The 24,474-nt window shown below is 39.3% G+C and overlaps 1 protein-coding gene across 1 annotated transcript in view; it reads right to left on the minus strand.

The window, feature by feature from the left end:
• Positions 1–24,474, minus strand: part of PIGG (phosphatidylinositol glycan anchor biosynthesis class G (EMM blood group)) — an 81,820-nt gene that overhangs the window by 9,829 nt on the left and 47,517 nt on the right. The window contains exons 11-12 of the mRNA XM_081319388.1: positions 23,626–23,935; positions 3,580–3,743 (exon numbers count right to left, since the gene is read on the minus strand). Of these exons, the coding sequence (XP_081175514.1) occupies positions 3,580–3,743; positions 23,626–23,935 (474 nt within the window). The remainder of the gene's footprint in view (positions 1–3,579; positions 3,744–23,625; positions 23,936–24,474) is intronic.

A 24,474-nucleotide genomic window follows, 5' to 3' on the forward strand; every position in this document is an offset into this window, starting at 1 on the left:
AGGTCTTTAACCATTTGCAAATATCTGTCAATCTAATCTAATCTAATCTAATTTAACCTAATCTAATCCCAATCCAATAACCTATTGAATGGGAGTAAAACAGATCTAGGTGGGGCTATCATTCCACAGCCAGGGGCTATCACCAAGAAACCACATTTTCTGCACCTAAGAAGATGTTATTGCTCAATTTGATCTCCAGAAAGCAGCAATAGTAATAGCAATAGCACTTGGACTTATGTACCACTTCATAATGCTTTACAGAACTAAGTGGTTTGCAGAATCAGCTTATTGCCCTGAGCAATCTGGGCCCTCATTTTACCAACCTCAGATGGATGGAAGACAATCTAGAGTCAACCTTGAGCCAGTCGGGATTGAACTCCTGGCAGTGGGCAGAGTCAGCCTGCAATACTGCACTCTAACCACTGAGCCACTACAGCCCTGATTGTAGGGAACAATCAGTTGCTTCTCCCTGTCCATTTTTAATAGTTTAATAGTTCCTTCAGTCAGGAAATGTGGTTCTACAGATGGCCTAGCACCAGGCCATAAAGAGTTTAACACCAACACTTTAAACTGCACTCAAAAGCTACTGGCAACCAATGTAGAGCTTACTTTACACCTTAGAGATATTATGCTCTTAGTGATAACTGCTGGCAAGCACCTGGTTCACTACCAGCTGATGCCTCAGATGGTTTTTAAAGGCAGCCCCATGTGAAGAGCATTGCAGTAGTCAAGATAGATGGCAGTGAAAACATGAATCTCTATTGCAAAATCTTCTCATTCAAGAAAAAGCACAGGTGACACACCAGGTAAAGCTGGGCAAAGTACTACTTCTTTAGTAGTACACTTTATAGAATGTCTTCCCAGAAAGACCTGCCCAATAGTGTGATTACCATCATTTAGGCATCAAACATAATAATAATAATAATAATAATAATAATAATAATAATTTTATTTGTATACCGCCCTTCTCCCGAAGGACTCAGGGCGGTGAACAGGGCAAACATATAAAAGTACAAAAATACAAAAATTAAAAAAGAATTAAACGAGATGCCCAAGTTACAACAATAGATTAAAATACATTTAAAACAACAATAAAATCCAAACCCATCCCCCATCAGGCCAGGCCGGCTTGTTCGAACAAATAAGTCTTCAGATCGCGTCGGACGGAGCGAAGGTCGGGCGCCATCCGGAGCTCAACCGGCAAATGATTCCATAAATCCAGGGTGCCCACAGAGAAGGACCTCCCCCTGGGGGCCACCAGACGACATTCTCTGACCGGTGGCACCCTGAGGAGGCCCTCTCTGTGGGAACGCACAGGGCGGAGGGAAGTTGACGCCGGCAGCAGGTGATCCCTAAGGTACTCCGGACCCATGCCATGTAGGGCCTTGAAAACCATTACCAGAACCTTGAATCTCACCTGGAAGACAACTGGGAGCCAATGCAGCTCACGGAGCAGAGGTGTAACATGGGAGTATTGGGAGACTCCCAACACAACTCTCGCGGCTGCATTCTGTACCAGTTGGAGCATCCGAGTGGTCCTCAAGGGCAGCCCCATGTAGAGAGCATTGCAGTAGTCTAAACGAGAGGTCACGAGCGCATGAGTGACCGTACGCAGGGCATCCCGGTCTAGATAGGGCCGCAACTGGCACACCAGGCGAACCTGGGCAAAGGCCCCCCTAGTCACAGTTATTATGTGCCTACAGTGGGTCAGATTTTTCAGAACTGCTAGTTTTTTAAAAATATTACATAATGCTTTCTTTGTTACTTATTTGGATTCGTGTTTTTTTAATAAAATTTCCTTTAGAACCTTTATTGCTTCCGACTAATTTGATAGCTGCACTGGAAATATAAATTTATGCTGAAAGTGCATGTATAAATTATGTAAATAAGTTCCCTTTCTACTCAAATGGAAATCTCAATAAATACAGTAAATGCTGCTGAATACAGTTAGTTAGAAAAGTAGGTGTAAGATTGCACTGCAGTCGTGCCACATGCTGTGCAGAGGAACATCATTATCTTCACCTAAATAGGGCTGCTACTGTACTACTTTAAGAGCAAAGATATAAATATTTAAAAATGCAGATGTACACACCGCTTATGTTCATCACAGTCCCTGTTCTCAGGCTGAAATAAAACCAATCTCTTTTTTCTCTTGCTATAACCAATTTTTATTTGGTTTATATGCACACCTTTTCCCTTCCCCAAATAAAAGAACTTAAAGCAAAAGATTTTGATGAGAAAGCTTTGACATCAGCAATCAATATTATCAAACTTAAGAGTCAGCTGTAAATCTTTCGTATCTGTATCTATCTGAACCGAATGTGAAAAATTATAGCTGCTGCCGCTGCAGGAACTCCATTCCCCACTACTTTTCCAGAGGAAAGCTGGCAAGGGAATAGAATAGCTAACGGCCCCTGTGCTTGAAGGACCTTGGCAAATTTATATATAGTTTTAAAATATTACCAGATTCCTGCTGTCCTCTATTGAGTCCCCCTCCTTTGCCATCAGCTAGATACTTGGTATACTAAGACAGGGGCCTGAGAGAACATTTCAAGGAAGACAAGAATATTCCCCTGCCAACCAATTTTCTTCTACACGAATTCCTATTTCCTGAAATCATTTTATCCCTAAGAGTCTTTCCTGAACAGATTCTTTAAAAAAAGAAAAGAAAAGAAATCAATGGGCAGTCTTCCTGTTTACTGCCAATTCTTCTCCCCAAGCCAGTGATTTATTTTATTGAACAAGTTTGTATAGCTGCCCAACTCACCACAAAACGACTCTTGTGACTTATTATCTCGTCCAAAATGAGGTTGAGATCAGGCATGTAACAACCTGTCTTTTTAAGACACCTCTTACTTGGCTAGCTCCCAGCAACATGGACCAGCTAACTCTCAGCGTTCAGAAATGGTATGATTTAATATATGGGTCTATTTACTGTATAAGCCAGACATGTCAAACACAAGGCCCGGGGGCCGGATCCGGCCCGCAAAGTGGTTTCATGTAGCCCGAAAAGCCATCCTGGAAAGAGTGAGGGAACGGCCCCCACTGCCTTGGCCCTGGCCCAGAGACCCTCCTTCTGCCAGAGACCCTCAGATCTGTCCCACTCCTGCCCAGGCCCCCATAGGCACCCTTGATGCGAACGATGTAGAGCTGGCCATGCCCACCCAGTAGGCCATATGCACTCTAGCCATGCCCACCCAGTAGGCCACGCCCACCCTGGCCACGCCCACCCTGCCCCCTGAGGGCAACCGCAATGCTGATGCGGCCCTCAATGAAATTGAGTTTGACACCTCTGGTATAAGCCATCTATAAGCCCTTGAACTATTAGCCTTTTGGAAGATGGTGAAGACCTGGCTCATATCACACTAGGGCAGTAGTGAGCCCAGCAAATGTAAGAGCATGGAGAGTCTATGTGATGTTGCGGTACTGCACCTGGGATACGCAATGTTGTCATGGGGTTGGTAAGTTTTATTCATTCTGCTTTTATTTAATATTACTGAGAGCCATCTAAGGATTACCTTGCTTAAGCTAGGCGGCTGTATGAATAAAATAAATAAAATGATGGTATAAAAAGTTTACCTGTCCACTTCAGAACTCAAATAACACAACAAATGAATGGCCCATAGCAAGGGGCCCGAGTATGTTGCAAGTGCAGTAAGAAAAATGGCAGGAATTTCTACATAGTCGTTTAGTCCAACAAAGCCAGCTGAAACATCCACAGAAGCAATGCCATTTGAATTACCCTGGAAGAGAAAGGAGACAGTGAACAAAAGAGAATCAATCAATATACTGTAGAATTCAACAGCCCAGTAAGGTAAAAGCATCTACGAGAAGGGAAAAGGGCAGGAAAATATTAACATGAAAACTCAATCAGGCCCTAATTCCGATTAAAAACTTCAACCACAGGGACTCTATTTGAATTTATATAGTTATTTTCTTTAACCCCCTGACCTCCAGAGGCACCTGTAACAAAGACTGTTTGGAGGGAGTGAATTACAGTAGGCGAAAGACTTATTCCTATTAGTTTATATACAAGGAAAGGCAAAATCCAATTGAACCATTAAAAAAGCCAATGAAGAGCTCAGGTACTAAGAATCAGATGATTTAATACAAGTAACAATAAACTAGGTCTAAAGAGGAAGAAATCAACAAATAAACTTTTCCATTCAACTCTTCTGGATGAGCTAAACCAGGGCTAGGCAACCTTGGCTCTTTTATGATTTGTGGACTTCAACTCCCAGAATTCCTGAGCCAGCCATCCTAGCTCAGGAATTCTGGGAGTTGAAGTCCACGAGTCATAAAAGAGCCAAGGTTGCCTAGCCCTGAGCTAAACAGTGAGCCCGTAAGAGACCTATTAATTCAGACTGCCAGGCTTAATGCAGAAGGCAGCACAGCAAATATACAATATGCAGCACCGTCTTAACTGCCTCACTGGGGTGCTGGAAACCTTGAGATCAAATGTTAAAAAAAAAATTCTTTAGAAGCAAGGATGGCAGACGGTTAAGTCTAAACATTGAGAAAGTTATTTTATACAAAGAGGAAGTTATTAAAGGAGCGAGATGTTAAAACTGATCAACAGAAGCCACTATTATAAGAAGTAGTAATTTACTTTTATTTTTCTGGTCAAGGCTCTGTCAAAACCCAGGATCATCAAGAACTGTGATGACACACCACAATCATATAAGGCTGCAATTATCATGTAGGATTATGTGGGCCAACGTTCCTTCTAGAAAGATTAATTTCAGCCAGCACTTTGATTTGCAAGACCTCATATGATCCTCTAAGGAAAGGAAAAGGTAGGTTCCAAAAGTAGAAGTCAATTTGATGCATTCTGGGGAATGCAAAGCATAATTCTTAAGATTTGAATTCAATAAGCTAAAAGGGTCTTGTATAATTGTTGAGGTAATATCCACAGGACATTAAGATTCACCTCATAATCTCGCATGATTTTATTGCAGCCAGAACAAAATTATTGCCACCAAAATATGCATTAGAGCTCAACAATTATATATTTTCGTTGTTTCTTCCTAGCTATAAGATGATTAGAAAAAAACCCTATAATTTTAAAATTTAAAAATGATATGCATGTATCATTAGTATGGATGCCGTTTATAGGCCAATTGTAAGAGCAGGTAGCATACCTTTTATTAGAGACATTGTTATTCCGATACTTGACCTATTAATTATTATTTTTTTGCTACAAAATGCTGCCAAGAACCCACCTTCAAAGCATTACCCCTAGTCTCGAAAAAGTTGCCCACCCCAGAGTTATGGATTCAATAAACAGCAGTTCGGGGCTATTAAGAGAATTTGGCTCCAAACTATCTTGATGTTACATCTATCTCAATCTTTATTTCTATTTGCCTTGCACTGGCTCACACATGAAAGATGATAGGTAAAGACACAAAGGAGAATCTTAAGGATGATTCCGCAACTGTTCATGCTTAGTACTGTAGGATGGCAGAGGAAACTACGAAAATAATCCCTCAATCGTTAGCTCACTCTCTGTGGAAAATCAGCCATCAACAAAGACAGAGAACAATATTAGATATCAACGATTTTTTAAAATTATTATTATTTTAAGGGAAGAAATTCTGTTCAATATTCAACAAAAGCCAATATTATATATTTTAGGCATTTTGTTTTATTTAAAGACTGGCAAAGTTTAAATTGGAAGAAGGAAATTTTAGGTCTCCATTTGATTTCACAGAAAAGCTTGAGGGTAAATTATATGCTGTTCAGATATTACATTTTAAATATTAAAGCCATACCACGCCAATTCCATTTCCAGGAACATATACCGGCCTTCAACACTATAAACTGAGGAACACACACAAATCTTGTCTTCAGAAAAGATAAACTACCAGGACAGGACCAGCTGTCACAGAAAATCGATCTGCTATACCGCCACTAGTGTCTTCGATCACAGTGGGCCTAAGTGGACAGATGCTGTCTTTAATGCATTGTATTAAAGGCAGGACGTTAATTTTTAATGAAGAAACAGTTCTGTTATCAGTAGAACTAGGAAAAATGCCTACGCACACGACATTCTGGTAAAACACCCTTCTATTTTTCTCCCTGTTACTTTGGAGAACTATATCACCCCCAAGGGTATGGCCTCCGTGCTTACCTGAATTGTATACACACATACAGAAACTCACACAGAGAGTCTCACAGCTTGACAGTTAAGACAGTACAAAACCTCTTGTGAGCCTTTTAAGAATAATGCACCCCTTTCTTTGCAAGACACCAGCTTATGATAACTGTCTGTGTCACAGTTTTGCCTTCATGGAGAAATAAAGTACAAGCCACAACACCTACAGCATAAACAGGGCAGCTGTGTGTCTTGAGGAAAGCCCCGAGAGCTGATGCTTTTCACACATCATTTTCTAGCTACAATTGAGAAAGGACTTGATAACATACATACAGTACATATCTGTGTACACATATTCGCCTTCAGGGTGAAAGATACTAAGAAATAGCAAGCCAAAGAAATTAAAGATACAAGATAAGAAAAAACAAAATACATCTAAAGCTAGCCCAAAGGTGTTTTTCCAAAAGGCAGTTTTGTTTTAGGGGGGGGGGGGTTGAAAATGTTTTGCTTCTCATCCAAAAAGCTTCTTTAGTCACCAAAGCAGCTTCTTGGATGAGAAAGTCATATGTTTTCAAAGAGCCTTGGTGGAGCAGTGGGCTAATGCCTCAAGTAACACCAGCTGCCTGCAATTATTGCAGGTTCGAGTCCCACCAGGCTCAAGGTTGACTCAGCCTTCCATCCTTCCGAGGTAGGTAAAATGAGGACCCAGATTGTCGGGGGCAATAAGCTGACTTTGTAATAATGCCGCTTGGGGGGGGGGCGAAAGCCCTAATAAGCAGGCATATACAGAGAATGAAGGTTATTGCTAAGCACATTGGTTTGTGCTTAAAATTGTAAGCCGCCCTGAGTCTTCGAAGGGCGGGATATAAATGGGATTAAAAAAAAAAAGAAACAAACCAAGAACATCCAATTGCCTTTTAGAAAAGCACCTTTGGGACAAACAAGACCTGGTGATTGAGAATCTCCATAGTCATTTCTAAAGCCAAGTCACACCAAGACCATTTGCACATGGTTCCAGAGTTTTCTCTTCTTCCACCATATTCATACAGCATTTCAGCATCATCCTTTGTTAAGCTTACATCTCTCTTTCTCAGGAAATTATCGCCTCCGTGGTATCAGAACTTTCCAATATTTCCATTATTTTCGACTCTCATTTTTTCTTTATATATTTTGTTTTAAATTCAACTCTCCTATGATCAAACCTCATGAATTTATTTGACGCTGCTCACTTAGCTTTTTGTTCGGCTCACTCATTCATCCTTAATCCTATCCATCCTTTTCCCCCCCCCCCCGTTTGCAGTAAGCATTCTGCTAATAAACACAAATACATCTATCTATCCTAGTTTTTTTGCTCTTTTTTGTATGTAATTTAAAATCCTTCACTCTACTTCTGTGTAAGCATAACTACATTGATGTTTGAAACATTAAATTTCAGATCCTCCTCACTGCAGTATACTGTGGTGATGTTACCCCCCCATACAAATGTATCAAATCTCCAAGATCTGTTCCCCACCTACCCCCACCCCCAAAATTATGGACTGCTAAAGGTACCTTTGTAAGAAAACATTCACGACAAACTGAATTGATCCTGAATGAAACAGGGGAAAAGGCTCACTCAGGAATCTAAGGTCCGGTAAACCGAATTCACTGACCATGTCTCAAAGATAGTGCTGCAAGTATGCTGATCCAGTAGGGAGGGATAAATAATGTCACACGTATGGATTGATCTAAATATTCTTATATCATGCTGTAATTTCCACTACGTCTGCCTCTTTCTTTTGTTTGCCTTTGCAATGTGAGATGCTAAACATATACAAGTCCAGGTCCTGTTGTTGCTGATGGCTGCTCCGTAAAGTGCCAAAAGCTTTGTTGGGAGTCCAGTATGCGCTGTGTTATTGATTGCAAGGAGATAAAATTATCTTGAATCTTCAAAATGATTTCATTGCTCTGAGTGAGCCAGGTTTCGGCTACGGTAGTGGGGTGCCGTGACCCGGATCAGGAGCCTGAGACGAGAGGTGGCCAATCACTCACAATCTGCTCCTGCCGCTTTGCAGGCTTGTCGTTTCGCCTCCCTTTTGCTTCTCCAATTCCGGAACCCATTTAAAGGTTCGCTTGGAGGAATTTTGATTTGGTCAGGGAAGTTTTTACTTTGGGAGATCCCTGCACAGTAAGGCTTCCAGTGATTAAAAGCACTACACGAGGCTCTGAGGGTGTGCGATGCACTGCTGAGGAGAGCCCACTGAAGGTGGGAATGGATCCCAGACAATCTCTGCTGGAGATGAGAAATACGGGTTGAACTGGACTGGTCATTATGAGGAAAGAAGGGTGAGTGACTTGCACTTCAAAGTCTAATCCTGTTACCTGACTTCGAAGCGGAGTGAATATTAGACAGGACCGTGAGGGATTTCTTTATAATGTTTTGGGTTTGTATATATGTTTTGGGTTTGTACATATTTGCTTATGTACATTAGTTGCATATTTGCTGAAGGAAATGGGTGATCCGCAGATTGTGACATCTTAACAAAGACACAGCCCCAGAGATGATTTAGGATGCAAGTAAAGCTTTCGTGATATTTTATACAACATAACAGTAAACTATCCAATTTAAAAAGTCGAGAGAAAATACAAGCTCTTTGGGATGAGGTAAAAAGAAAAAAAATTAGAGAAGCTTCCAGTTTTACCCAACAAAGTAAGCTTCTACAGTGACCACTGTCTTTGTTAACAATAAGCAAAATGGAAATAAAAATGAATTATGCAAACCAAAAAAAGAGTCTGCAAACAAACCACTGAAATAGCTGACATATAAATTACAAAAAAAAGTTAATATTAAAATTACAAGATGAAAATAATGTAAAAACACATAATGTAAACATGCAAAAATGTTTTATCAATATTACTCTAATAATTTATACAAAGGACAAGAAATTTCCCTGGAGAAAATGGTGAATATTTAAAGAAACAAAATTTACCAAAGGCTAGAGAGACATAAAATCAGACCATAAAGTCTGTGAAGTTAGAAAAAAAGACTAAAACAGAAAAGATGCCTGGATCAGGAGATTTACAGCTTCTTATTACAAATGTTTTGAGAATGAACTCTTACAACCTTTACAAAATATGATGAATTCTATTTCACCCAGGAGAAAGAAGCTGGACAGCTGGAAAGAAGCTAATGTAGCATTAATACTTAAAGAGGGCCCAGATCTGATTTCTATAAACTATTGACTATTACTGAATAATGATTACAAGTTGTTTCCAGTGGTTTTGGCTGGTAGGTTGAAAATACTTTTGAAGAACTTATTCATTAAGATCAATGGGGTGTTTTACCTAAAACAAGGTTGAGGGTTAATACTAGAAATGTGTCAGACAGTTTGGAATATTTCTAGCAACATAATGAAAAACAAGCTACATTGATTTCCTTAGATGCAGAGGCAGCCTTTGACAATTTGAACTGTTTAAAATTTTGGAAAGAATATTATTAAATGGGTCAGCCTGACAGACTCAAGCCTCGGACCCTATCCAACAAGATGCAGTCCAGTGTCAAGAAAACTAAGGTCCTGCTGACTTCCGGTGGCGACGCGGCGCCGAAGACAGCCGTTTTCGGGCTGTCCGCTCCGCAGCTGTGTTTATCCACCGAAAACAGCGCCGATCAGCTGTTTAGGTGGATTTGAAGCCTCCTCCTCGGGAGAAGAGGAGGGGGTGAGACCCCAGGTAGGGGATGAGCTCTCTGGGGCCGCCTGAGCTGAAAGTTTGGGCGGCTGAAGGATTGAGCCCCCCCGAAGCCTGGGTTGCTCCGAGCTGCTCAGCATCTCTGCTCCGGGATTTTTGGAGCAGAGCCAGGCGTCAGCGACCACTCCTGCCAGAAGGAAAGACTTTTGAGTAATAAGGAGCAGGCAGAGCGGTACAGGAGGTCAAGGTGAAGTGGATTTTTATTTTTACTCCCTAGCTCAATGGACTTTATAGCTTTAAAGTGAAAGTACGCAACAAGTGAAAGTGGGGAAAGATGGCGGCTAAATCTTCCTCTAAAGTTCTTCGGAGTGCGGGAACTTCCCCGGTGCAACAGACATCGTTGCAAACTTTGCTTCCTCCTGCACCTCCTGTGGCATTGACGCTTAAGGACTTACAAGATGCCTTTGCAAAGCAATCCCAGGTAATGTCAGAAATGATGGATGATAAGATGGCAAAGCTGGAGGAGAAACTGGAGAAATTGGAGGAGAGGATGGAAGAGAAGTTTAGTGCAATGAGGGTAGACATTTTGTTTACAATTGAAAGCGTGGCTGAATGTGTGCAACGTTTGGATGAAAAAGTGGAGGATCTTAGTCAAAAGAACTCTATATTAGAAGTAAAGGTACTGGAGAATGAAAATTTAAGGGATAAAATGGACGGAGAATTGAGCCTTGTCCAGTACCATCAGATGCAGTATGCTATTAGAATCAGGGGCTTAAAAGAGAATCCTAAAGAAGACTTAAAGCAGCTGATTTCTGAGGCTTTGGAAGCAGTATTGGGTCAGCCAGCTTCTGAAATAGAGGGAAGCATGGATAAAATTTTTTGTGTAAATTCATGGATTGCAAGGTAGAGGAAGCTACCTAGAGATGTGGTGGTCTATTTTACAAAGAGAGCAACTAGAGATGAAGTTATTCAAGCTGCTTATGATACTAAAGTTGTGGTTGCTGAGCAAGAAGTCCTGGTTCTAAAAGAGATTCCTCCAAAGATTTTAAGAAGAAGGAAAGATTTTGCATTTCTTGCACAGGAACTTAAGCAACGTGATATCAAGTTTAGATGGGAGATTCCAGTCGGCTTGGTGGTGATGCACGAAGGTAAAAGATATCGTCTGGTTACCGTGACTCAGGCGCGTGATTTCTACAGCAATGTTTTAAAAGCAACCCCTCTATCACTCTTGGAAGCTGCAAAGGGATCTGGAGAGGGAAAATTTCAAGATGCTGAAGGGGGACAGACAGAGGAGAACGGTGCTGGAGGGGATCAAATTACAGCTTCATCGGCTGCTGCTGGAGAGCAGAGGTTGACGCGTGCCGCTTTAAGACGAGCAAGACAAGTACAAGAGCAAGACCAGCAGAAGTTTATGGAACTTTCAAAGCGTACTTACAGTGAAGCTGTGGGAGGAGCGCGGCCTAAAGAAGTTACAGGGGCCATTGAAGATGTGCTCCAAAAGCTTCGGGACGCCAAGCATGGCGACTAAATTTCTAACCTGGAATGTCAATGGATTAAACTCACCACAGAAGAGAAAGAAAGTTTTTCAATATTTAAAACAATTTAAGACTGATGTTATATGTTTGCAAGAAATGCATATTAGGGTTATGGACCAAAAGTATTTATCGAACTCAAGGTTGGGCACGCAATTTGTTGCCTCCACGATGAATAAGAAAAATGGAGTGGTTGTCTACATTAAAAGTACTCTAACAGCGGAACTAATTGAAGTAGATAAGCAAGGAAGATATGTTATGATAGATTTGCTGTTAGAAGGTAAAAAAACGCTTCTAGTTGGACTGCCTTCTTAAATGAACAGTGCAAAGAAATAGAAGAAAACAATAGAATAGGGAGGACCAGAGATCTTTTCAAGAAAATTGGAGAAATGAAGGGAACGTTTAATGCAAAAATGGGCATGATAAAGGACCAAAATGGCAGGGACCTAACAGAGGCAGAAGAGATTAAGAAGAGATGGCAAAATTACACAGAAGAACTATACAAGAATGAGCTTAACGTCCCTGATAATCACAATGAGGTGGTCACTGACCTCGAGCCAGACATCCTAGAATGTGAAGTGAAGTGGGCCTTAGAAAAACTGAGCAACAACAAAGCTAGTGGAAGTGACAGTATTCCAGCTGAGCTATTCAAAATCTTAAAAGACAATGCAGTAAAAGTGCTACACTCAATTTGCCAGCAAATTTGGAAAACTCAACAGTGGCCACAGGATTGGAAAAGATCAGTTTACATTCCAATTCCAAAGAAAGGCAGTGCCAAAGAATGTTCAAACTATCGCACCATTGCACTCATTTCTCATGCTAGTAAAGTCATGCTTAAAATCCTACAAGCTAGACTTCAGCAGTATGTGGATCGAGAACTACCAGAAGTACAGGCAGGATTTCGAAGAGGCAGAGGAACTAGAGATCAAATTGCCAACATACGCTGGATCATGGAGAAAGCTAGGGAGTTCCAGAAAAACATCTACTTCTGCTTCATTGACTATGCTAAAGCCTTTGATTGTGTGGATCACAACAAACTGTGGCAAGTTCTTAAAGAGATGGGAGTACCAGACCATCTTATTTGTCTCTTGAGAAACCTATATGCGGGTCAAGAAGCAACAGTGAGAACTGGACACGGAACCACTGATTGGTTCAAAATTGGGAAAGGAGTCCGGCAAGGCTGTATACTGTCGCCCTGCCTATTTAACTTATATGCAGAGCACATCATGAGAAAGGCAGGGCTAGATGAATCAAAAGTTGGAATTAAGATTGCCGGAAGAAATATCAACAACCTAAGATACGCAGATGATACCACTCTAATGGCAGAAAGTGAAGAAGAACTAAAGAGCCTCTTGTTGCAGGTGAAGAAGGAGAGTGCAAAACTTGGGTTGAAACTTAACATTAAGAAAACCAAGATCATGGCATCTGGCCCTCTCAATTCCTGGCAAATAGATGGGGAAGAAATGGAGGTAGTGACAGATTTTATTTTCCTGGGCTCCAAGATCACTGCAGACGGGGACTGTAGCCAAGAAATTAAAAGACGCTTGCTCCTGGGGAGGAAAGCCATGGCAAATCTAGACAGCACACTAAAAAGCAGAGACATCACCCTGTCAACAAAAGTGCGTATAGTCAAGGCTATGGTCTTTCCAGTTGCAATGTATGGCAGTGAAAGTTGGACCATAAGAAAGGCTGAGCGCCAAAGAATTGAGGCCTTTGAACTGTGGTGCTGGAGAAGACTCCTGCGAGTCCCTTGGACTGCAAGGCGATCAAACCGGTCAGTCCTAGAGGAGATCAATCCTGACTGCTCTTTAGAAGGCCAGATCCTGAAGCTAAAACTCAAGTACTTTGGCCACCTAATGAGAAGGAAGGACTCACTGGAGAAGAGCCTAATGCTGGGAAAGATCGAGGGCAATAGAAGAAGGGGACGACAGAGAATGAGGTGGCTGGATGGAGTCACTGAAGCAGTAGGCGCGAGCTTAAATGGACTCCAGAAGATGGTAGAGGACAGGAAGGCCTGGAGGAATGTTGTCCATAGGGTCGCGATGGGTCGGACACGACTTCGCAGCTAACAACAACAAGTTGGACTGTATGCTCCTAATCAACAACAAGCTGATTTTTTTAGTTCACTTCACACAAAGGTTACCCAATTGGATTACAAATCGTTTATTTTTATGGGGGACTGGAATGGTGTTTTGGACGTACAGATGGATAAGGCTGGTTCTTTTAAGCGTGTTCCGAGTCATGCCAGATTGCCTAAATCTTTTTTTGAAATGAAGGACGATTTGGAACTGCGAGATATTTGGCGTGACACACATCTACACGAAAAGGATTATACTTTTTTTTCTGACAGACATCAATCTTTTTCCAGGATTGATTTTATTTTGCTGACTAATGATTTTTTTTTCTAGGATTAAGAAGGTAAAGATCTGTGCAAGAACTATTTCTGACCATAGTCCAGTTTGGTTAGAGATCAATAAGGACAATAGGGATAGGCGCTTGTGGCGCGTAAATGAGAATTTGTTTAGAAATCAGAGAAATGTGGAAGAATGTAAACAGCAGATGAAGGATTTCTTTGAAATTAATATGAATAAGGATACCTCTATGGACATGGTATGGGATGCTAGCAAGGCCTACATGAGAGGGGTGTTGATATATATGAATAATAAATGCAGACATACTTTGGAAGTTAGAAGGAAAGAACTGGAGAATGAAATTAGGGAAAAAGAAAAGGCCCTAATCGTGAATCCATTGAATGTGAAGACCAAGGAGGTTATTAATCTATTAAGAGGACAATTTGATAAGTTGATGGCTGATCAAGTGGCAACCAATTTACGGTTTGCTAGGCATAATACTTTTTGCAATGCTAATAAGCCAGGTAGATGGCTAGCTTACAGACTAAGGAAAAAGCAAAGGGCTTCTAATATAGATAAAATTGAATATAAGGGAAAGGTTGTGTTCCAACAGGATCTTATTAAGGAAGCTTTTGTGGATTTTTATTCTAAATTATATGCTAAGGAGAAGATTAATGAAAAAGACATTGATGTATATTTGGAGAATGCTAGCATCCCGGTTCTTACGCAAGCACAAAAGGAGGAGATTAATCAATTGATAACAGAAGAAGAAATTCTTATAGCAATTAAGGAATTGAAGGTGGATAAAGCGCCAGGTACGGATGGTCTGACTGCGGCTTATTACAAAAATTTACAATTGGAGTTGATAAAGCCGTTAAAGGAACTGTTCCAGACAATTCAGAGAGGGGGAAAGGTGCCTCCGTCTTGGAGAACTGCTTTTATCTCTTTGATTCCGAAGGAAGATCAAGATGCTACTCAAGTAAAAAACTATAGACCGATATCACTTTTAAATACAGATTACAAGATATTTGCTAAGGTGTTGGCTAACAGATTGATGAGGGTTCTGCAACAGGTGATTCATGGGGATCAAACTGGGTTTATTAGTGGTAGGCAAATGAAAAATAATGTGAGGCATATAGTTGATGTGATAGAGTTTTTGGAAAGGAACAACCAGATCCCTGCGGCGCTAATTTTTCTAGATGCTGAAAAAGCTTTTGATCAATTGAATTGGCAATTTCTGATGAAAGTTTTAGATAAAATGAATTTTGGGGATAAATTTTTGCAACCAATTAGGGCATTATATCAAAAACAAACTGCCCGAATAATAGTTAACAATAGTTTGACTGAAGCATGTAATATTGAGAAGGGCACAAGGCAAGGGTGTCCGTTATCGCCTTTATTATTTGTGTTAACATTGGAGATATTATTGGTAAAAATACGGAATTTGGAAAGAATTAAGGGTATACAAATTAGAGATCAGGATTATAGATTGAGAGCGTTTGCAGATGATCTGGTTGTTACGGTGACCCAGCCGGAGAACTCTGTTGTGGACCTGATGGAGATAATAATGCAATATGGGAAGGTTTCTGGATTTAAAGTTAATGCACAAACAAAATCTAAGGGCCACGACTTGTTATTTGGCTGGCATGCATATTTGTTGTATGATAAGAAGGTAGATAATGTATTTAAAGTGCATATTTTAAGACAGGCATTGTTGAGAGTTTGGAAGAAGAGATTCAAGGTACTAGTCATGGTGTTTAAAGCCCTACATGGCAGGGGTCCGGAGTACCTCAGGGAACACCTGCTGCCGGCGTCAACTTCCCTCCGCCCTGTGCGTTCCCACAGAGAGGGCCTCCTCAGGGTGCCACCGGTCAGAGAATGTAGATTGGTGGCCCCCAGGGGGAGGTCTTTCTCTGTGGGCGCCCCGGAGCTATGGAACCAGTTACCGGTTGAGCTCCGGACGGCGCCCGATCTTCGCTCCTTTCGCCGCGATCTGAAAACATACCTGTTCGAACAAGCCGGCCTGGCCTGAGGGGGGATTGGTGGGGTTTTTACTATCACTTTATTGGGGTTTTATTAATGTATTTATTGTTGGGCATGTATTTAATTACTTTTTAATTTTTGTAGCTTTGTGTTTTATTCTTGCCCTGTACACCGCCCTGAGTCCTTCGGGAGAAGGGCGGTATACAAATATTAATAAATTAAATTAAATTAAAGTATAGACATAAGTTAGACTGCAAGATGCCGTTGTGGGCAATTCCAAAACACGCAATAGAAAACATAAATGTTGGTTTCAAACATGATGTGACTACGTATAAGGAGATTTTAAGCTTGGAAAGAAGTGTCTGGTGTTTAAAGCCGTATAACCTCTTGCGAGATGAGAAGATTGTTCAAACTTGGTTTCAATATACTCAGTTACGGGCCAGGTGGAAAGAAGATCAGAAAACTGGTTTTGCAATGACTGACGAAAATTTGATAAAGCAAATTAGAAATCAGGGTCCAGCACATATCAAACGAATATATCTTGCATTGATAGAAATTGACTCAGAAACAGAACTTGTTAAAGATTGTATGATAAAATGGGCCCAGAATATCCAAGAAGTTATTACAATGGACACGTGGGAAAAGATCTGGGTGAGGAACGTAAAATTTACACAAGCTCAAAACCTAAGAGAGAACTTTTATAAAATGTTTTATAGATGGCATTTAGATCCTAAAAAGCTTGCAAGTATGTATCCGAATTATCAGCCAAAATGCTGGAGGTGTGGTGGCGAAGATGCAACATATTTTCATATATGGTGGACCTGCAAAAAGGTTAAGGCTTTTTGGATAAAAATTTGGTGGAATATACAGAAGATCTTCAAGCAAAGGATAAAGTTTTGTCCGCAATTGTTTTTGTTGGGTATAATTACAGATGCTACTGTTGTGGACACTAAGTTGATGTTGAATTTAATTACAGCAGCAAGACTTTTAATAGGTCAATATTGGAAGAAGGAGGAACTGCCGACTATAGAAGAATGGACTTTAAAGGTTTCTGACCTGGCGGAAATGGCAAAGATCTCGGCTTATTTGAAAGATCATTCGCAAGAACGTTATATTATGGAGTGGAAAAAATGGATTGAATATATCCAGAACAAATATGGGACTAAAAAGTTTCATTTAGCATTTGAATAAGTCTTCCTTTCTTTTTTCTTTTTTTTTCTTTTTATATGTAATATTAGTATTGCTTGTAGTTATCTTATCTGAGCTAGAGAGTGATAGATTTAAGAATTTATTGTTGGTAGCATATGGATGTTTATGATTGTTCTTTGTTTTTATACCTTGTACTTAGCTCTGGGAAGTCGGGGGGGGAGGGGGTAAGGGGGGGAGGGGTAGGGAGGGATAGGGAGGGGTGGGGGGAGGGGGGGATTGTTAAAGATAAAATGTATTCTAAAACTTTTCAATAAAAAAAAAAGAAAACTAAGGTCCTCCATCTGGGTAGGAAAAATTAGATGCATTGGTACAGGATAGGCAGTTCCTGGCTTCACAGTAGTTCCCAAGAGAGCAATCTAGATGTACTGGTGCACCACCACTTAAGCATGAGTCAGCAGTGTGCTGCGGGTACCAAAAAAGCCAATGCTGTCCTAGACTGCATTAAGAGAGGAAGAGCATCAAAATCATCGGCAGTGATAGTATTTGCTCTGACAGGCACCAGTGAGGCCACATTTGGAATAATAATAATAATAATAATAATAATAATAATAATAATAACAACAACAACAACAACAACAACAACAGTAACAACAACAATAACGAGAAGGAGAAGGAGAAGAGAAGAAGAAGAAGAAGAAGAAGAGAAGAAGAAAAGAAGAAGAAGAAGAAGAAGAAGAAGAAGAAGAAGAAGAAGAAGAAGAAGAAGAAGAAGAAGAAGAAGAAGAAGAAGAAGAAGAGGTTGTTGCTGTTGTTGTTGGAAGGGACCTTGGAGGTCATTTAGTCCAACCCCCTGCTCAGGCAGGAAACCCTATATCATCTCAGGCAAATGGCTGTCCAGTCTCTTCTTAAAAACGTCCAGTGTTGGAGCATTCACCACTTCTGGAGGCAGGTTGTTCCACTGGTATATTGTTCTAACTGTCAGGAAGTTTCTCCTTAGTTCTAGGTTGCTTCTCTCCTTGACTAGTTTCCATCCATTGCTTCTTGTCCTGCTTTCAGGTGCTTTGGAGAATAGCTTGACTCCCTCTTCTTTGTGGCAGCCCCTGAGATATTGGAACACTGCTATCATGTCACCCCTCCTCACCCTTCTCTTCGTTAAAACTACACATACCCAATTCCAGCAACCGTTCCCTATATGTTTTAGCCTCCAGTCCCCCAATCATCTTTGTTGCTCTTCTCTGTACCCTTTCTAGAGTCTCGACATCTTTTTTACTATATTCAGTTCTGGTCACCCCAAAACAGAAAAGATGTTGAAGCCCTAGAAAGAGTGCACAGAAGAACAACAAAGATTTTAAAGGGATCTGGAGGCTAAATCCCATGAAGAAAAGCTAAATGAGCTAGATATATTTAACACAACAAACAGAAGATTGAGGGGAGATAGAATCCAATCTTCCAATACTTGAAGGGATGCCATAGGAAAGAGGGGCTGATTCATTCTCTATAACATCTGAGGGTAGGACAAGAAGATCATCAAAGGGAAATACAACCTGGAAATCAGGAACAATTCCCTAGCAGTAAGAACTATTAAGCAATGAACAGCTTGCTTCCAGAATAGAAGGACAGCCATTTGTTTGAGATGGGATGAGGACTCCTGTATTGGTCAGGGGGATGGACTAGAAGCCTCCAAGTTCCCTTCTAGCTCTATGATTCTATGATCATTTTACAACTCACAGAAAGCAAATTGTTAATGGAGAATTAACAAAACCCTGTCAAGATACAAAAAGGGACAAGACAAAGATACCCTTTTGTCTCCACTCTTGTTGGTATTAATACCAACAAGAGAGAGAATTGCAAGATGGAATAAAGATTAAAAGAGGAAATTTATAAAGTAAGAGCATTTGCTGAACATGAATTTGAAGAGATATTAATGGAGGATTAAAATTATTTTGTATGCTAGAAGATTTTAAAATTAATAATCAGAAGAAAAAATGTTAACAAAAGTAATGAAATCAAAGGGTCAAATAGAACTGATGAAGAAAACTGGTTTTAAGATTGAGGAAAAAAATAAAATACTTGCTTAACACTACAACATTTATAAGGGACACGGTGGCTCAGTGGGTTAGGACGCTGAGCTTGTCGATCAGAAAATCGGCAGTTTGGCAGGTCGAATCCCGAGTGCCGCGTAACAGACTGAGCGCCTGTTACTCGTCCTAGCTTCTGCCAACCTAGCAGTTTGAAAACACGTAAAAATGCAAGTAGAAAAATAGGGACCACTACGGTGGGAAGGTAACAGCGTTCCGTGCACCTTTGGCGTCTAGTCATGCCGGCCACATGACCACGGAGACGTCCTCGGACAAGCGCTGGCTCTTCGGCTTTGAAACGGAGATGAGCCCCGCCCCCTAGAGTCGGAAACGACTAGCACACATGTGCAGGGGAACCTTTACCTTTTACAACATTTATGAATTTTATGTTATTTCAAAACAAGTATTCTAAGGCATGGAATAACATTAAAAAGGACAAGCTAAGATGGGAGAAACTACAATTGTCACTTTTGAGGAGGATCTCTGTGATAAAAAATTAATGTTTTGCCTAGAATTATGTTTTTGTTTCACACAATACCTGTTTTGACAACTGGTATATCATTTAATTAATGGCAAAAAAGGGGTATCTAAATTTCTACGGCAAGAGAAAAAGCCATGAGTTAAAAATATGTTACAAAGTACAAAGGAAAGAGGAGAACTGGGTCTACCTGATCTGAAATTGTATTTTGCAGCTCATTGTTTGGTTTGGAGGAAAGAATGGCAATTGCTGAGAAATAAAAGACATTTACAGTTAGAAAAACATGACCTGAGATTTGGGCGGCATGGACACTTGTGGTGCAATAAAGTCAAAGTTAATGTAGATTTCAAAAATCACTGTATTAGACATTGAGGATATGGAAAGATACAAATCCAGACTGTGCCTGAAAATATCTTTTTGACACTCAGCATAAGAAGCATTTTATAGACAAGAAATAATAAAGATACATAGAGAGAGCAATGAAGAAACATTGTTATGTGGCTGAAAAGACTGAAATACATGTACATTATGTTACAATCTTAGAGAGATGATTGGTGAAGATGACAAAACTTGCTGAAATGACTAAACTGTCTTGTTTGATTACAGAAAATCCAATATCTACATTTACTGATGCCTGGAAACTCCTTATGGACGTTTTTGCTTAAAAAAGAAAAAAAAATGAACTTGTGATTTATGCTCATGATGATTAGATAGGATAGATTACAGAGAGTCGTGATGTAACCCTAGAGAGAAGTCAAAAAATAATATTGTACTTATATCTACCTTAAAGAAGATGGGAAAACACTTCTTTATATATTCTTCTATCTACATTTCTTCTTTCTTTACCTACACCTCTTCATTTTCCTTTGCACTTTTAGCTTTTTCTTTTACCTCTTTTTTTTCCTTTTCCTTTTTGGTTCTCTTTTCATTTGTATGCTTATTGTTACACTTCCAATTTTTTTTTATTTTTTTATTCCATTTATATCCCGCCCTTCTCCGAAGACTCAGGGCGGCTTACAAGCTTAGCAGTAGCCTTCATTCTATGTATATGCCTGCTTATTAGGGCTTTCATACACCCCCCAAGCGGCATTATTGCAAAGTCAGCTTAATTGCCCCCAACAATCTGGGTCCTTTTAAAAAATCTCATGTAGAAAATACTACACAAAAACATTTCAAATACAATTATGTCAGATTACATTGCAGAAGATCTGTAACCAATCTCGGTGGATTTGTATGCACCCAAGTTCTTCTATGTTAAGAAGACTCGTTGTGGACGCCTTGCCGGAGAGCCTTTCAAAATCAATACCAGAAGCTATTTGTCATAGCAGGAAAGCCACTGCTAGATTATCATAAAGTGGAACCCTTGACATTAATATTCTGATCATAAACAAGAATCCTTTTTGCCAAAATTTCCCTGCACGTAGGAGGCAATAAGCCTGACAGAAAGCTTCATGCTAAGCACTGAAGTTTTATGAAGCTAGAACTCGATATAAAGGAATTACAGATTGCAGCATGTCGATGGTAGCAAAATAAGTGAAGAATTACAGAACTACAGGCTCAGAAGAGACTAACGTGCACACTAATTGGGCTATTAGCCACACCATTTTTCTCCTCTTCTTTGCCATCCATATTTCTTTCCTTTAACCTACATTAGGTTGGTATGTGCCATATAACTTTAACACTCTAGATTTTTATCTCTGAAGTGCAGAAAATAGGAAGGAAAAGATATAAGCAATGCTTTTTAATTAGCTAGATGTGTTCATTCATCTTCACCTCTAAAGAGACACTTATTTGTCACCAAAACACGTCTGGTTCATTAGCTAAGTACCCCAAGGAAAGATGTGGAGAAGTCAGTAATAGATTAGGTTATTAAATACCATATGAAAACATACATCTGTATGGATTAATGTATCAAATAAAAGGCATTGATAGCTGGAGGCAGAGACACAAAATATAGTAGTTTAAAATTGTTTGGTTCCTTTTATTTCTAGACAAAAGCTGCTAAGGGTAACGGAGACTGACAATATTCTGAAAACATAACTCCTAAATTTAAAACTGTACTACAAGAGTGTGACAGCATTATTTTTTTTCTAAATCTGTCAGTTTATTCTGAAATATCACTGCAATCCAATCATAAATGAAGAGAATTATGTTTTAAATACATGCAGCTAATATAACATATAAAGAGATTACTTCATTTAATGGGGAGGTAGACAGTATAAAATTGTGTTTTAGTTTTAAAATATTCCAAAGTTCAACATTTTCTAATCCAGAAAAGGATTATCTTCATTTTAGGATTTCCTAATGCAAACATTTCTTAAATTCTTATAGATTGAAAATAAATTAGTAACATTTGGCCAATTTAAGGGCCAAGCCTTTTTTTTAATGCTTCAAAAGCAGTTCTTGCCTAAAATCAAAGGGCTGATATAGTGCTACACTGATCATCCAATAATTTATATCTGCAGCCTGTCTTCAGTCTTCATTTAGATATAAATTTGGACAATTGGGAAATTAAATATAAACAGAGTATGTGGAAAGGCACTAGGAGAAATAATAATTTCAACTTCAAGACAAAAGCTTTTTTAAATAGCACAAAAGCAATAGGCAATGGATTGTCTTTCCAGCCTCTTTTAGTTAGAGCATCACTTAGACCAGATTTTTCCATGCCTTAATTATTTCTCAGATTACTACAATATAATCCATGTCCTTGAAAGGGCATTTAAAAGTTACATCCTGAAGGAAAATATAGCACTCAAAGTGGTTTTTCTGATGTAAAACAATAAATAACCAATTTTTATATACCACCACCAATTCATTGGTGGTTTACAATAGAAAGAGCCTTAAAATTAAAAAAATCAAGTTAAAAGCCAGAATATTAACAATGAATTAAAGGGAACAACTATTAAGGGACTGTCAAAAAAGATGCATTTTCAAGACGTTTTTTTTTTAAAAAAAGCAAAGAAAACAATTATGCTGCTCAGTTCAACAAGGGATGCACCCGAAAATGTTGGAGCAGCTAATGTGAAAACTGTTCTAAGTTGCCATGAGACACATCTGTGACAATAACAGGTGAACTTTCTTACTAGGCCTCAGTGAGTGATAGGAGGAATCAGAGACCGTTCTCAAAATCCAAGGAACCTATGGCTTTAAAGGCAATTAACAATACTCTGTATCTCAGATGAAAGAAACTGGCACCAGGATAAAATGCCATTTTTTGCTTGTTTCTTTTTCCCCCCCTAGAATCTGGCCTGGCTGCAAAATTCTGTATAACTGACATTTCTGGACTACATACAAAAACAGCCCTCAGAAGCACATTTCAGTCATTAGCTCAGAGATTATCCATATAGGTGCTGCAGTTTCAAAATCATTTTCTTTCAAGAACTGTTGGTTTCTCAAGTGAACCTGATTTTTTAAAAAATGCTTTGTCTGTTTCCTTAGTTTAGGAAACAAAAGAGAGGTCTACATTTCATTTTCTACACCTCCGTAGAAGGACTGTGATCTCATCCCAAACAGGTAAATCTGTTATTTCTCTGAACAATGACCCTCAAATTAATTAATTTATTAAATTTATAAAACTGCCCATCTCACTGTCTGAGGTAACTCTAGTTAGCTTACAATATAGTAAAAAATCAAGACATTAAAACAATTATAAATATTAAAAATGGGTTGAAACTGTAAAAGAGTAAATACACACTACAGACTACAGAAATGAATATTTTTGCCCTATGGGTGTTCAGCTTTCATTTAAAATTCTTCCATGCCTTATAGACCACTAAATCAGTCTTACACCAACTACTTTGGCTTTAATTGGTTCCTGGGTACAATTTAAAGGGCTGCATATTTTAAACACGGCCTTTCCCAATAAAAAATTATCTACAATGTTTTATCTTCATCAAAGGCTTTATTTTATTTAAAATGTTTGGAGTACAAGACATTTGTGAAACTCCATTCCAGATTAGTTAAAGGAAGAAAGCAGTATCTGAAGCTTCGTGGTCTACATGCTTTTGTCTGGGAGAATAGACAGGATATAAAAATGACTTGAAATAAACTACAACTATTAGAGGTAATAAAACATATTGGCAAAAGTATCGAAATGGGAAGAGAATGTTGTATCAGATGATCTACTACTTTTTATTCAACTCTTTTCTCCAAAATAAGTGCTGTGATAATATTAGCTGCTAACAAAGATCAAAAGTGTTATCATCAGCATCTGAACTGATATTAGAAACTAGCTCCTTAATTTGCTTATATACCACTGCATGTTCTTTCTAAAGATTTGCAATTCTTGGCTTACCTGGAAAAAGAAAAATGCTTGTCCAAACCAATAATGCATGATAGTAACTTGAGCAGCATCAAACTCCAGTGGCTTCCAGATGTAGTTTCTCATCATGGTTTGAATGAATAGGCACAAGACCAAAACTGGTAAGTTATGAGGTCTGAACAAGAGAGCTGATAGCAGAACCAGCCCACTGTAGATTTCCCATAAACCTGTAAACTTGATCTTGGTATCCGTTGAAAAAAATAGAGATTTGAATAAATCTTTTGTGCCTGTGAAGATGATGCCAAGAACAAAGATGTAAACAAAACGTGCTTCAATTATGCCCCTAAAAAGAGACAATAAAAAAGACATAATGAAATCAACTTCTGACAATTCAAACATTTGTTTCTGGACATAATTTGCTAGAATGCAGAGAAAGCATTAGCTCAAAACAAGTAGTGGCCATGTGCCATTACTGACGGTAAAACTCATCATGATCACATTATGCATCCCAACAAACAGAATTATACAATAATTTAAATGAAACAGAGTGATCCGGGCAGGAAAGTATCTTAAACCAGCATTCTGAAAAGAATAAGATTAATGCCATACATATTTATCTGAAACGAATGCAGTTAAAGCTTACTGTGCTATACTGTAAACTTAGCCAAAAAATACACAGCACTGTCAAATAAATATGTATGAAATTAGTTTCAGAAAGCGGATCGATACTTGAAAGCTCTGCTGGATTTCTCTCAGGAATAGTGGGGGGGGGGGAAGTCTGTCAATTCAAAAGGTTTAAAAAGTAAAATATGAATCATTCTTAAGCATGCCACCACAACATCTGCCTTCACAACATTAATGTTCTATCAGATACATATATTA

Source organism: Vipera berus (genome assembly GCF_964194415.1).
Source record: "Vipera berus genome assembly, chromosome: 2".
In the NCBI taxonomy this organism is placed as follows: Eukaryota; Metazoa; Chordata; class Lepidosauria; order Squamata; family Viperidae; genus Vipera; species Vipera berus.